General features: G+C 33.3%; 1 protein-coding gene across 1 annotated transcript in view; it reads right to left on the bottom strand.

Annotated features, from left to right (window-relative positions):
- Positions 1-11,797, bottom strand: part of Smp_127800 (putative sap-97) — a gene marked incomplete at both ends in the record, with an annotated part of 46,479 nt that extends 34,682 nt beyond the window's left edge. The window contains 2 exons of the mRNA XM_018798594.1: positions 5,457-5,791; positions 11,776-11,797. Coding sequence (XP_018653521.1) covers positions 5,457-5,791; positions 11,776-11,797 — 357 coding nt within the window. The remainder of the gene's footprint in view (positions 1-5,456; positions 5,792-11,775) is intronic.
- Positions 11,798-17,094: the final 5,297 nt, after the last annotated feature.

The raw sequence follows: 17,094 nt of genomic DNA, 5'->3' as shown, positions 1-17,094 counted from the left end.
CTATAATATTCTATTCTCGCGAGTGCGGGATCGTGGATGCGTACTGCTACTGAGGAGTCCCACAATAGGACGAAACGGCTGTCCAGTACTTCCAGGTTTTCCATGGTGGTCTAGCTTCAATTGACTCATGATTTCAACTTTGAAAAATACTGAAATCTCCACAAAACCCCTTCTGATAATATTCCTGTCTATTTGATATCTGATTCTTAGTTGAGTAAAATTAATTTATGATAGTTTAATTGAATGATCAATATCTTAAGTTTAAGTTAGCGTTTCTAGTCATCATAAAATGACCCTTAATATTAAAATCCTAGAAATTTTCTAGCATTTTTATGTTACTTTTCTATGCCAAAAATTTTTAGCATAAACCTGCTTAAGTACATCACCAAAGTAACTTTTATACATTATTAAATAAGTGATAATTTGTCCTGTTTCATTACATGAATAATGAGAAATTGTAAATTAGAGGGGGTTTTGTGGAGAATTTAGTAATTTCACAGTTGAAATCATGAGTCAATTGAAGCTAGGGCTTCGGCTCGAGACTGGTAGGTCCTGGGTTCGAATCTCGCGGGTGCGGGATCGTGGATGCGCACTGCTGAGGAGTCCCATAATAGGACGAAACGGCCGTCCAGTGCTTCCAGGTTTTCGATGGTGGTCTAGCTTCAATTGACTCATGATTTCAACTGTGAAAATTGTAAATTGTCTAATAAACTGAATGTAAAAATCAACCAAAATAATTTTGTGAAACATTTCACTGTTGTTTTCTACTTTCTATTGAATGAAATGGAATTATGTTTGTTTGTAAGCTTGTTGTGTAGTAAATGTTGTAATTAAATATATAAGATTGATGATTCAATATCCTGTATATTCTGCATTTTGCATTGTCTATTGTATTGAATAGAACATCCAAAAACATACTTTGATTCCTATCCACTTATAAACTTGAACTTACGAAAGACATTTACGTTGACTTTTGAGTGTGTCAAACGAAAAATTAAAAAAAAAACGAATATTGGTTTCAGTTGGCCCTGCAATAACTTTCAATTACGAATGATTAATATTATTCTAGTATGAATGAAATCGATTGTAAACTCGATAATGCGGCAGCTGTTGCATTAATACTCTCCAAATACTGGGACCAAATGAGATTACAAGAGTATTAAAAAAGCTTAGCATTCAAAGAAGAGAAAATGTGTGTGGAACAACTCTGTATATATATTGTAAAAAGCATTACCTAATAACACATAGGAAAGTTGTAAACTAAGTGATAATAACCAATCGGAAAACAATCAGCGTCATTCAGAAATACTAAATTAGAATAGAGTACTCAGAATTAACAATACAATAATCTAATTACCATTTATAAACATAAACTAGATGCTCCTAGCAATGATGTATTCAACCAGTCAATACGTAACACCAACATTAACTTAGTGACAAGTTATCTATGACCCTCAACAACAAAATTATCAAGCAAATCACAGGGAAAATAAGTCTTACCTAACATAATTAATCTACTCAACAATTTTACATGTTCAACATTTCATAGCCTTAAAATCTCAAAGCTATTTTATAATCTAATTCTACAACTAAATTTCAACATTCCCTTATACCAGTTATTTATTTTTTAAACAGTTGAAATCATGAGTCAATTGAAGCTAGACAACCATGGAAAATCTGAAGGCACTCAACAACCGTTTCGTCCTATTGTGGGACTCCTCAGTAGCAGTGAGCATCTACGATCTCGCCTTGCCAGATTCCAACCCAGGACCTATCAGTCACGCACACGAGCACTTAACCAATATACCACTGAGCCATCATCCAATTGTGTTAATGTTTAACTTCAACCAATCCACGAAATTAAGCGACACATCCACCAATGTTTTCAGTGAGTTGATATCTCTACAACAGACCTGGTTAAACTCCACTGGTCACTACTTCTCATTTATGTGGAATATTGAAATAACTTAGTTACAATTATCAGTAATATATATGTATATATAACTATGTTTAATAAATATTATGATTCATATCTTCCATACTATTTTATCCTTAAACTAAATCAAACCAAACAATCAAACTGTGATATATATATATATATTTTTTCTTTTTAAAAATGAATGGAATAAAATAAATTAAACTTTTCTTTTGCTTCTCATAGTTTCTCTGACCTAGTGAAATAGTTTTCTTTTTTTTTATTGTTTCCTACGATTTTCATTATTATTATTGTTATAAGATTGACTATGTTAATCAACCAAACAACGAAATAATAATAATAATAATGGGTAACTTTCAGTCGTTTCTTTTTCCTCTTTTCTCTCTTAACCCCTCTCTCTCTCTCTCTCTCTCGACACCCTCTCCCCCACCCTGATTATTGTCTGCTACCAATTCAACTCTGGCATCATTTTCAACTCATTGACCTCATCAGGTAATTAGGTCATTCATGGACTATCAAACTAAAAAAATGATTAGAAGAATAATGGGGCGAAAAATAAAAATAGCTAAACTTTTTTTTCTAGTATAAAAAAAAATAATCCAGCAAAAGTTTTATACTTGACCAATTTGAATATATATAAAATGATTATGGTCAATTGATAAACTGTGAATAATGATTAATATAGAAGAAGAAGAAGAAAAAAGAAAGAAAGAAATATCAAGGAAAGAAAAGGAGAATGATTATTATTATATGCCCAAATGAGATAACTGATAAGAGCTACGTTTCTATTCTTCTAATGATTTGAAGTAATCATAGAAAAACTGATTTGATATTTACTAGTTGGAAAGTTTTACAATTACAACTAGTAATATAAACAATTGAAAATGGTGTATAGAAAACAAACTTTGACTTAAGAAAGTAATTACAGTAAATGTGTGAGTGTGAATGTGTGAATCTCGCGTGCGGAATCGTGGAGACGCACTCCTGAGGAGTCCTATACTAGGATGAAACGGCCGTTCTGTGCTTCCAGGTTTTTAATAGCGATCTAACATGATTTCAATGGAATGCATGACAGTCGAATTCCATCACGATTGTGGTAAAAATGGAACGGGTGTTGAGATATGCGTCAAAGTGACCGAAGTTTAAAGTATAGTTTGGAGTAATGATTAAATTTTATTTAGATAAGATGCGTTTAAATGACAGCATTTCCTTAGGCTGGCTTCTCTACTATATCGATTAAATTGTTTTAGAAAAGACAGAAGTTTAAGTTTTTTCTACTAAACTATTGCAACATTGAAATCAAAGTTTAAGCTAAATCTGAGATGTATGCTACTTATGTCGACAGACATAAATTGTATGTAATACCAGTCGAAAGTGGAAAACCTAGCAGCAGAAGGCTATGAAAACCGAGTTCAAGAGAATTGAATGGAAAATTAAAAAAGAGAATTGTAGACTGGAAGAATCATACAGAATATAAAGGACAAACGATGGAAATTTGCAAATGAAGTATTCAGTGTACGGTCCTTATTGTAGTGAACAAGAACACTAGTGGGGACAATGCAATGTTTTTAAGCTCAAATGAAAAAACTATCTTAATAAGATCTGATAACCATACAGTAAACAGTTAATTTGCAAAATAACAATCAATTGTCTCAATCTTCACTGTTCCTCCCGTAAATATCAATCCATCTTCTCTAATTTCATTGTTCATGCATTTTCCTACCAATTGCGCCTCGTTCCCGTTTTTTCCTTACCGATCTTCTGCCAAAATACATTCAATGTCTGACCATCACCATATACTACTTATGAGGATATAAGTAGACCACACCACAATTATATTTTAGCAAAACACTGTAATTCTTTTGTGAACATAATGGTTGTCCCCACCTGCCTTCCCATTCATTGCAGGTCTTTGTACATCATGTAAAATCTATCGAGTTATGTAGCTGCGTAAGGGTCTTGTAAATGTGAAGTAAAAATGGTGTTGCTCCGCACTTTTCAAAATGATCTAACATTATTATTAATGGAAGTAAAAAGGTATATAATGGGATTCAGACTTTGTAACTTAATTGCATATTGTGTATTCCAGACGACTTGAATATTATCAGTGAATACAAACCTACACATTATAGTCTAAAGTATTTCAAAATGATTGATGCGGCATATACGTTAAAATAAGATAATCGAAAGTTCGAATTGCCATGGAGACAACTGGCTTCTTTCAAATATATAGATCATCTCGTACGAGGTTGATCTGTCAACTGTTTCACATTAAGGTCGCTCATTAATATTTTTTTATAAAAAACACTTTAAAATCTCAACATTATAAACCATATCACCATATCACCAACGTATACATACGTAAATCTTCTTCAGTATACTAAATATTCTAAGCTGACTTGGATAGTGATTAATAATAGAATCCAAGACGAGCGTATTGACCTATTTGAAACTATTCAGCTGAAAATATTTGCGTCATATTGTTGATGTTCACACTAAAACTCTAACTCACTGTCTTCCACTCAAAACACTAACACATTACCCACCTAGTTATTGACGTCAGATAGACGATGACTTGTATGATGAGGACATATAATAATTCAGTTGTAAGAGTTTGAGCCTTGCCACTGTTCTTGTCAAGATCTGCAAGTCATCAGTGTAACTATGTTTTACAAAAGATGCTTGTAAATGGTGTCAATATCAAGGCGATTTGTTCAGAATGCACAGATGTCCAACTGACTGATCAGCTGCAGTCCTTAGCACTAAAAACAGGGAGATTTCAACCCATTGAACAGGATTAAATTATCTACTCTTGTATGAGAAATAATGCCACCTTTCGTCTATAATTTCAAACACTCAAACAATAAGCAGTTGATGTAATGAATTCATAAATCAATTATATTTTGATCATAGTTTTCAGTATTTTTTTTCAATATATTTTATGGATTTATAACTGATAATATCAGTCAGTCAGTCAGCTACAACATAGGACCAGGCACATATATGCATCGGTCCAAGTTGCCATACCTCGTTAGCACAACAAGATCAACACCAAATTCATAGAAGTAGTTAATTTAGTGATGGTAATATATAAAAGATAGGTTGTATATAAGGATATAGTATAAGATGATATATCCTACAAGTAATCAGTATGTTCTTTCTTGAAGATAAATGTGCTAAAATTTATTGACGTCTTCAGTAAACTAGACTATTTACAATATCAATAACGACTGTCATACATAGATCCAAACAAAGGGGAAATAAACCTAGGTAATAGACATTTCTAAACCATTGAGGGTCTTACACAGTCTTTTCAGTTCTGGTGCCTAAAGTTTAACCTTCGAATCACTCCTCAGGAGCAGTTCAATGCCTCCTGGTTTCCACTGGTTGTTCATGATTTAAATAATATACGACAGTTTCCAAAACTCTTTTTTACTGAAAAAGAATGAAGGATTAAACAACCACTTCTCAAGGTAAAGCAAATAATGTTAGTGATTATAAAAATATTAATTATCATTACCGTTTTCAGTTTTGATAAATTCATTTGTTGTAAATTATTCATAACCAATGATCGATTAATCTTTTCTGTTGCATTTACAATAGACGGTTGAGCTAATGGAGGTAATGAAAGTGATGTTTGTAGTAAAGAAGAAGTACCACAATGATGATATTGATGATGGAGAGCAGGAGGAACAGCAGGAGCAGGTCTATTCAATCGATGAACTAAAGGAGATGTTATAGATACAGATGTTTGTTTAGTATTAAATGTTGGTTTAGTGATTATAGATGATGTATTTGTAGGTGGTCTAAATCCAGCTGGTGTCTGTGTAGAATATAATTCATATTCTAATCCACCTGTAATGTGAAAAAAAAATATGGATAATAGAGAAATATACTAAATTACGTTATTTAGTGTACAGACCAGTTAATGAATACTGTTGAAATGTAGTTCAAGTTAGACATAAATTAAAAATTAAAAAAAAAGATTTAGTCCGTAATGCATATTAAAAAGTACCCAGATTATATAAAAGTTTAAGTGAAGATAGATAGTGATTAGCAATAGAATTCTCAAAGAGTGTTCTCTCATATTTGGTATTAGTCAGATATATGGTACCCTTATCCCAGTATTTACGCTCACAGAGGGACTCGAACCCAATAGCTTTCGTTTCAAAACCTAGTAAAAATTTGGGAAGATTATGTAAAATCTTAACATCGAGTGAAAACAAATATGAAATGTTTTGACTTCTTTACTAATATATGATATCAAAGTATCTGTTATGGTCGGTGATCATCATCAACATGAAACCTAGCATGAATGTGTATCATTTTTACGATGTTCCAGTTTGATAGAAATGAAATTTAATGGTTGAATTCGTGAGTCAATTGAAGCTAGACCACCATAAGAAACCTGGGAGCACTAGATGGCCGTTTCGTCCTATTTTGGGACTCCTCAGCAGTGCGCAGCCACGGTCCCGCCAACATAGGACCTATCAGCCTCGTGCATAACTACTTAACCTCTAGACGATTGAGCCGGCATCCAACAGTGGTAATGTCTAACTTCAACCGGTTCACGAAATCGAACAATCGTCCACCACTGTCTTCAGAGAGTTGCCATCTAGCAAAAGATTCGGTTGAATTTCAATAGTCACTGCTTCTCATTAGAACTCCAGGAAATACCTCTTGAAGTCAGTCACTAGTGAGCAGATGATGATTGTCTAAGTAAATATATTGTCCTACACTTTCATATTGTTATCAAGTAATTCATTTCTGTTGGTCATTAATTTAGTAATCTGCCATTTTAAAATGAAACAGAATGGAACTTTGAACAGTTTATGCTTATCAACTTATCACAGAAATATTAAGTGTAAGATTACAAATTTCAATTACATCACTATTAGTTTGTTGTATTTTTAGTTTTCTTAACTTACTTTCACAACTAAAATTTGTCCTATAACTTCATTTGATTAGGTGATCATAATATCTTCACTAACTGATGAATCTAGGGTTGGAAAACTGAACTGTCATGAGCATGGTGGCTTGAGTGTAACTTTATGCACCAACTTCAGTCGTGTACAACTTACGGAGCTGGGGAAATCAATGCACTGTTCTGTTTTATCAGACTAAGTGAAGTCGGGTAACTTGATTAACAAAACTGAGTTACGTAAGTCACCAATGTATATTCTTTCATGTTGTATGTCAATCGAAATAAAATATTAACCTCGTTGGATGCCGACTCATTGTTCTAGGTGTTAAGTATTTGCGTACTGGACCAAAGGTCCTGCGTATCAATTCCTGCCTGCGGGGTCGTGTATCCCTACTACAGAGGAGTCCGACATTAGAATATAACAGCTGTCTAGTGTTTCCAAGTTCTTGATGGTGATTTAACTTAAATAGCTTCATGATTTCAATAGCATTACTCCAAACGAAGTAAAATAAACGTGAAATGGAGAAAGTCAATGTCCCTACTTTAAATACTGCCAACCTCAAGGATTAATTTGATTAAAAGTTGGCAATGCATAGTGTGAGCAAGGAGACGAACATTGAATAAAATAATAAATGTACAGACTATTCATAAACACACACATGATGTATAAGTATAGATTTACGAAGACATAAATGAAAGAGATATCTCTATTGACACCCATGATTGCTTATGAATAAAAAAGAGTTATCAGGACTGTAAAAATGATTTAGCGGTTACATTCTATTTTAGGTTATCACAGACTATTCAAAATCTAGTTTAAGCCCACATCGGTTTTATAACATCGAAAACGTTATAAACCGATCATTATCAAGGCTATAAAAATTGCATAATGATCAAGCAATCGTAACTGATTCCTACAACTGGTTAGTCAAAGTATGAATAGTCTTGTAATACAATCACAAACTATGGAGTTCAAATCTCACAGGAAATATCAGTTTTTTCGGGATGATAGGTAAAGTTTACTGATGATTGTCAGCAAGTATGAAGTGTAATTTAACATAAGATTTCCTGTCGGCTACTTCAGATCACCTAACAAAATATACTCTGAATGACATTTATTATCGCATATGTAGTTATAATGTAGTTATAATGGCCAGACATTATCAGGAAGAAGCGCTGCAAGTGTATAGGATACACATTGAGGAAATCACCCAATTGTGTCACAAGACAAGCCCTCATATGGAATCTTAAAGGCCAAAGGAGAAGAGGAAGACCAAAGAACACATTACGCCGAGAAATGGAGGCAGACATGAGAAGAATGAACAACAACTGGATAGAACTAGAAAGGAAGGCCCAGGACAAAGTGAGTGGACTGGAGAATGCTGGTCGGCGGCCTATACTCCATTGGGAGTAACAGGAGTAAGTAAGTAAGTATGTAGTTATAATTGTAAACTGATGTATATTGAGATAACAATCCAAATTAAATAATGATAATAATGTACATTAGACATCATCTTTTCATACAATTCGTAGTTTTATAATTGTAATTTGTTCGCTTATCCCTATCTTTCATTTCTTAATTTCCTCTTTGTATTATTATGTAGAATGGAAGCACTTCCTTTATACTTAATCATTCTCTTGAGATTTTTTCAAAATTACCATCTTACATTTTCGAGGAATCTTTTTAAAGAAAACACCCAGGTAAAGTTTAAGTCATTCAATAGAGTGCGTAAATGAAGTGATCAAAAAAAAAAAACTTTTTAAGAAAAACTAATGAAATACGTCTTATGTGAACATATTGATCAATACACATGGTATTATTTGTTTGTTTGTTTGAATCTTCCCATTGATGTTTAAGATGAGTCCGAAATAGGACGAAGTGGTGCGTGTCCTGGATTCCACTGCAAGCCACTATCCATTTGAGCTTACAATATTGATCAATAAGTCTTTTTTTCTTATTGAAAAAGTTTTTCCACAAAAAAATTTCCGTAAATTAGTTTCTGTGTCTAAGCATTAAGGCATAAATAGTCAAATATAAATTGAAATTTCATTCAAACTATTTTTTTCTGTCATTTTTTGTGGTTGTCAGTCTGAGTAAAATGTCTTACTTTTCTCTAGAAATCAAAATACGTATTGATTGTTTAACGAATACACAACAATAGTATTTTTGTTTGATTATACCATAGCAGACTTCATTTAAACTCAACTCAATGTATCTTGAGTACCTGACGATTGAATCTACTTTGAAGGTACCAAATACAAAAACTGACAGTTGATATCATCAAAGGCAGAAGAACAACTATTATTTCTGCTTATGAGTATCGTGATTGAAATAAATACATTCAAATCTTGAAAGGAGCTATATAAAGACAGCACTAACGAGATCAATTAATTACTGATGAAAACATTAATCAGTTGAAGATATCTAGCAAGAAACCATTATTCTAGGAGTTGTGCTCCTCGAAACTCCTAGGAATAACGTTGTTCATCACACAGCGATAAATCGATTGTAAATATCTGAGTTGTACATCAAATCAGTCGCGACCTAAATACTATAGTGGCAACAACCTCTCAGACTATGAATCTGGGTTATGTGGGTATAGCAACCCACATATAATTGAGTTTGTTTACATCTAATCTGGCTAAGTCCTTTTGTTAACTTATTTAATGGACAGTCATTCATACAATAACAACCTATCTATACCATTGTACTTTTATTATGTACGCTTGAGCATTGCTTACTGCCTACGCATGTATTCATTCTGCTAGCCTTATCATTAATCGCTTAATTGATCCGATGATTCATGCTTTTCCACTTATATATATATATATATATATATATATATACATCTTGATCCTGTTTACTGCTCTGCTCTGCTCTGTACTGCGCTACACCGTATTGTACAAGCTTATTCATTCATTCGGTTCTCACGCTCACTCGCCTGCTTTACGGCACTGTTCTTTCATGCTTGCTTAACATGCCTGAAGTATTGCATATCTGTGCGTGGTTCAATAATAAACGCAATCAACCCTTCGTATTCGCCTTCCGATTTATACACCGTTAGGACATTATCGAGTAACGGCTATCAGAACGAACAATATACGAAGTTTAGGGATAATATCGAATATCGACCACCACATGGGTTCTAACCACATTTCCATCAAAATTGAAGGAATATTATATAAGTCTCCGGATATTTTTGTTGGCTACTATCAACCACATAACATCCCAGTACAGTGCACATAATGTATAGTCAATAAATCTGGTGGTTATGTCGAAACTTAATTGACAAAAATCAGTTAGCATCATTAGACTAAACAAACATGATTTTGGTCACTACTAAGTGACCAGTCATTTGTAGCTAACATGAAAGCTTAAAAAATGGCACATACTCTTAAGAAACACATCATGATATGTATAAATACAGAATTATATTTGTGTAATGATTTATTGTCAAGTAAAATGTTAAATAAGGCATAAGTATTTACATTAGTATACTGAAATGTAGTTTACTTGTTGACCGAAATAATCAATATGTGAACAGTTGTCAAGTATTGTTCAGGTATCAGTTTCTGATATATCCAAAAAGTGTCAATGTTCTTCATGAATTTAAATAACCTGGAGAATCAAGAATGAATGGGCAGCTGTGTCGTTTTCGGGTAAGGTCTTTTGAGGAATGGGCATTTAAGTAGTATTTAAGGTAATGTACGAAGTATTCAAATATGTGACAAGTATCAAAAAATTTAGACAAGCCTATTGGAATCCATTTGCTTTTTGATATACAATAACTAATACTATGATCATCATCATTATTGACATAAGGTCTAATATCTGACTAAGCTGACTTCAGCATGAATGAATTTTCACTGAAACATTGAGAAATTCATTCTGAATACAGTCATTGTTAGATTACTTATTTTGTAACGTTTTTTAGAGATTATCTGTTTGTCAGATAATCTAGATGTGTTTATTGTGACCTCAAATGGTTTCGTGTATGTACCATTGATGAGTTTCAAACAACCACGTAACACTTATCTAAGGTCATCAATCTCTCTAATTAACTTTCACTTATCATCAAAACTAAATGAAAAATATCTTTAAAATAACTCAGAAAATAAGCAAAATGGATAGTGGCTAGCAGTGGAATACAGGAAGTGCGTTTCGTCCTATTTCGGACCTGTCAGCTGGAGTGAACATAAACTCTGAAGTGCAGGTACACCCAGCTGACGAGTTCCAAATAGTTCGAAGTAGTGCGCGTCCTGGATTCCACTCCTACTCACTATCCATCTTTGTTTATAATGCTTGTGAATTAAGACGATATTGAGGCAATACGCACAGTATGCACATATACCAATAAGAGACTGATCGATTGCAGTCCTAAACATCAATGGGAAGATTCAAACAAACAATACCAAGTGAATTTAACTCAGAGAATGCTTTTCTTTTTATTAAACAAACCATATAAATTCACTAAAGCGTTAAAAAGAGTTTATTTTTAGAGTTAAAACATGAAACATTCATTATAGATGATCGATTAATGTTTAAAGAAATGCTTTACGTTTAACAATCAAAAGTTTAATTTCAAAAATTAAGATCATGTGTCAGTTGAATCTAGACCACCATGAAAATCCTGAAAGCACTGGAGAGCCATTTCGTCGTATTGCGGAACTCCTCAGCATTACGCATCCACGATCCCGCCTCTCAAGATTCGAACCTAGTACCTATCAGTCTCGCGCGCGAGCGCTGTTCAGTGCTTCCAGGATTTCCATGATAATCTAGCTTTAATCGACTAAAGATCTCAACTATTGAAATTACAATGATATCCACAAAACCCCCTCTGAAATTAAAAGTTTAATTTAATTTTGTAAAGACTAATTACATTTGTAGGCCGTACTTTTCTCTGATTGATCTCACTTGAGGTATCATTGAATACCATTTAGAACTAGAAATCTATTTCGTACTAGTATGTAATTTCTAATGATGTACACACACTACCACACCAAAATAGTATTCACTAGTATGATTGGACTACCCTCAAGCTCTATCATAAGTTATTTGATGTTGGAAAAGGCTAGTAAGTTTAATGGCTTGATGGATAAGAATTTATTATCAGATCCCTGAAAGATCAATTTATGCCCATTTCTGAGGATCCACATAATAAAGTTGAACGACTCTCCAGTATCCCTTGGCACACAAACCCTTCAAGCTAGACATTTGTTCTAAATAATTGTCAGAGTTTCTTTAGCCATCAACTTTATTTCCTATCATCTGAATAATCAGTTGATAAACTAGCATAGATAAAGTAATCAATTGATTAAGTTTTAAAAACAAATTTCCGTCAAATTTTCACCAGGTATTTACATCCATATAACAAATTCCTGATTGACTGATTTCAGCGCCGTGCTTGTTTCTTTTGTATGCCTTATATCTATGTTTATTTTTACAGACTCTATTCACCTGTCTGTTAAATAATTCATGTATAAATTTGCAGCTTAGTTTTTGAAATCAAAAAGATCCCTAACTAACTAGTCAACTTTTTTTTCTATATAAATATTTAGATATTATCATCTTGTCAATAAGGGTATTCATACGTCATCATATAGGAAAGAAACTTGACGGAATGACTATCCTTCAATCACATCTAACATATTGTTTGAAGGTATTAATCAATTAGACAGATATATATCATCATGACAAAGACGGTACAGATATAGGTCGGATGAAGCTGCCGCAGCTGATTAGCAAGATAATGTATTAACATCAATAAAAGGAATACAAGTGAAAAAAAACAGAGTGGAAAGATATGTCTATGTTAGATTTCAAGATGAAGGGTAAGATAAGGAGTGAATACATCTGGGCAACTGACGTGTTTTCTAAAATAAGTCACTCAAGATCTTCAATCTTTGGTTAAGGTTATCATGTGAATCTCAATCAGATGATTTAAACCTAACAAAAATGGCTAAGATGGACAGTCACTGACTTTATGGATTGACGCCAAGTTTTGGTTTGTCCGTCCCTGTTTTTCTTCCACTCTATATCCATACTAGCAGACATCACTAGCATAGGTAGATGGTGGTTTGACAAACGCAAACCAATCAATACTTACTAATTCTATTTAAACAAATCGCTGAAAATGATGCAGTATTCTGTCAAAAGGTTCGAACCCCACTATTTTGGCAAACGCATAGCATCTCTAACCTTCGTATTTAGCATGCGAGTTGTGAATGATACCAGTAAACCTAATGACAAATCGATATCCGCTGTTAATTTGGTGCATAGATATATCAGCTTCTGCTAAATTCTTGAGTAAACACCTGACCCAGATTGCAACTAAACAAATAAACCTTGTTTATATCTGGGAGAAGAACTACCCCATTATTGACATTTTGTTGAATTGTTTTAAAAAAGCCCTAAAGTTGTTTGAATTATTTTTCACTAGTAATAGTGAAACAAGATAGGACGGGGTTTCAACCTGAAGTAAAGTAATTGAAGGTCTAACTATCTGATCACTAAGATACTCCTCGAAACCGTCTACTAGTGAGCACAGTTTATGGGAGATTTTGAAAACTACTAAAATCATGTTAAATACCATATATTAACGATCTACTCAACCCCCTATAATAATAATATTAGAAAACAATTTCATCATAAGCAAAACAACAACAACAAAACCATCTGAGCACACATACATAATAATCTCTAAGGAAATAAACAAAATATGAAAAGAGACAACAACCGGAACTACTAACCAATTTTCGGATGAACAAAAATAATAAAAATAATTTTTTACTCAAACTAGTGGAATATCAATATAAAAATGGGTTTCTTCTTCAGCTTGTTGCTGTTGAGTATTTTTCTTTAAAACATTAAAATTAACTTTACTCAACATCATCATATGGAATGAGAAAGAAAAAAAGCATAAAAAAAGAAAAGATGAGAAAGAATAACAAAATAGAAAATGACTGAGAGAAAAACGTGAATATATTTGAAAAAAAAAATTGAAGAAATTATCTTGTAGGTTTTGTTCTGCATTCCTAGTTGGAGTTGCAGCCGGATAGCATCAGCCGCAGCTTATTGTAGAAGAGAACAAATCAGAGTTCAGAGGAAGAAGAAATTAAGAAAAGACGTTTGAAATGAATAGGACATACATTGAAGTAATCATCATATTACATCATGAAGCAAGGACTAACTTGAAATCCTGAAGAGAAATGGAAAAGTGGAGGACAAAAGAACACATTGCGTCGGGAATTGGAAGCAGATATGAAAACGAATAATAGCAACTGGAAACAACTGGAAAGGATTGTCCAGAACAAAGTTGGTTGGGCAATGCTGGTGGGTGACCTATGTTCCTCCACGAGAGGTAATAGGAGTAAGTTAGTGAGTAAGTAATGAAGTAAGAGTTTCATCAGAAAAATTAATTTATTTACGTCTATCGATTATATTTTTGCATTAAACCAGAAAACTTTACTATCATACATCGGCGTACTCATGCACTCATGCATACATACACATATACACATGAATGCACATTACTCATTTATGCAGTCCCATGACAGCTGGTGACCAACGATTGGTTCATACACCATTTGTTCCTTCAGGATACTGGAGCCCATGTACACCATTGGTTTGGAATCAGGGTTTTTCAACTCCCCTAGGTGAACTCTCCGTGTTCACCGACCCGGTTAAAGCGCCAGACATTCGCTTTTCGTCTCCTTAATTCTGTAAACAACATCCCCGCTACTAGAAGGCAGTGAGTAGGACTTCCCTAACAGTGGTTGTATGCACTTGGCCGCCGGTAGTGTAGCTGTATCATGCAACCCTCCCAGTGTCTTTCATTGTAAACACTAAACCCTTTTTCAATAATAAGTTACCAAATACTTATATGCATTACCTTATTCATCAGGTATGAAGGTCTGATCATAATACCGACTGATGTAATGCATCAAACTCTCTTTCCCGAATTGATTAAAAAGACACACACACGCGATCACATTTAAAAAATGTAACTTATACTGAGTAAAATGTATATACAGATATTTTTCTTTCTTTTTTTTATTATATTGTTTTGTCAGTTTTAGTAACTGGATAATCCTGTTTATCAGAACAAATATAATCTTCATTAAATGCCTAAATTACTGTTGTTGTTTTTTTTCTTTCTCTCTTTAAGCATGTAGGTAGATATATATATGTGTGTGTGTGAGTAAATGTGTGTATTGACCTAATCTCCGTTTTCTTCACTACTTCTCTTAATTAGTTTAAAAATGAAATCACCAAATCACTGGCAAGTCAGTAGTATAAGATAGTTTCATATATATATATACATAAAGATGGAGAGTGAAAAAGAGTGTGTGTGTGTGTGTGTGTACATACGTATCCAATTCAATGAATTAGTAAGTGTAATGTATTGAAGTAGATTGATATGGTGAAATAACTTCATATTCATTTGAGCATTAAGAAAGAAGCAAAGAAACATTGGAGAAAATTAAGGGAAGAAATTTAAGAACGTACGAATAAACGAAAAAAAAAATTAAGATTTTACAAAATCATTATTTCGTTGTCAATTTTTTTCATGGTTGAAAGTATGAGTCAATTGAAGCTAGACCACCAAGGAAAACCTGGAAGCACTGAACGGCCGTTTCGTCCTATTGTGGGACTATTAAGCAGTTAGATTCTTTATTATTCTGTATGTTCTTTTCTTTTCCTATTAGGTCCCAATTGATTTTATGTGGTAAAGAAAAACACTTTGTGGGGAAAAATTATGCAACATTTTAATGACATGTATACAATTTGGATACATATTCCGGTATTCGAACTCAAGTTATTTAATTCACTTAGTATTGTTTGTTCGAATCTTCCCATTAATGCTTAGGACTGCAACTGGTCGGTCTCTTATTGGCCATATGTGCATACTGTGCGTATTGCTTCAATATAGCCTTAATTCACAAGCATTATAGGCAAACATGGATAGTGGCTAACAATGGAATCCAGGACACGCGCCACTTCGTCCTATTAGGGACTCGTCAGCTTGATGTATCTGCATTTCAGAGTTGATGTTCACTCTGGGACTCGAATCAAATACCTTACGCTTCAAACGTCATCGCATGATACACTCAGCTACTGAGACACAGGAACATCCGGCTGACAAGTCCCAAATAGGACGAAACGCGCTTCCTGGATTCCACTATGTATATATGTATACATATGTAGCTACTATCCATCCTTCCTTATAATGCAAGTTATTTAATGTTACAATAAAGTATATTTTTCATTAAGCTAATCGAGAAAAGGTTAGTTTATATTGAAATGCATAAAATAACGTAAAAATACGTTGATCCAAACGTATTTTCCTACATCTTTTTAACTTTCATAGAATTTTTCGTAAATAGACATTCAATTTTACCCTTGGTTCAGTTCCTGTTACAGGCGTGAGTATGCAGTTGTAAGTTGTCACACACTAGAACGAGACAGCTGTGTAATGTGCATTTTCTGATTTTCAATAGTCTTCTAACTAAGGTTAGTTCTTGATGAACACTGAAATTTAACAGCCTCCATAAACACCCAACGTCAATAATATAAATTAGGTTACTATTGACTAATTTTGAGAGGTAATTTCTGATGTTTTAATGAGAATCTATGATCAATAAAATTCAATTATGTTGGGTAGGAGGCAGTTATCCTCCTCTAGTTTCTGATGATCGTTGCGCAATATCGCAGATTGACTGGAATTAGACATTTAAAATTAGGGTTCAACCGTAGGATGTAAAATTTCTGAGTTCGATCATTTGTGGCGACATAGATATGCATAAATCATTATTAATACGATCGATGGACGAAGTAGATGTTGAATCCTTTTCAGCTTTAAAAGATTATTTAACTACTGTCAGTTAGCGATAAAAATCTCTCAATTTATAACTGACATTTGTTACTTTGCATGTCTTTCACATGGAAATAATAAATTAAACTGGGTTGAATTCTATGCTTATTCATTAGTATTATACAAATTATTATTATTATTAACTAGATTTTAGCTATTTCAGTAAAAAAACTATTAGTACGTTTGCCTGTATATCGTGCGGAACCAGGTTATCATACAACTCACAAGTATCAAATAATAAATGGAATAAAGCTGGAGAGAAAAAAAGTATAAATCACTGGTATTTTCCACCTGGAATTGGTTCACAATATTCAACAATTGTTACTTACTAGAACAATAATTGCATTTTCGGTTTACGA

Source organism: Schistosoma mansoni, chromosome 7, assembly GCF_000237925.1.
Source record: "Schistosoma mansoni strain Puerto Rico chromosome 7, complete genome".
NCBI classification, from domain to species: Eukaryota; Metazoa; Platyhelminthes; class Trematoda; order Strigeidida; family Schistosomatidae; genus Schistosoma; species Schistosoma mansoni.
This window is presented reverse-complemented; position numbering and strand designations above follow the sequence as displayed.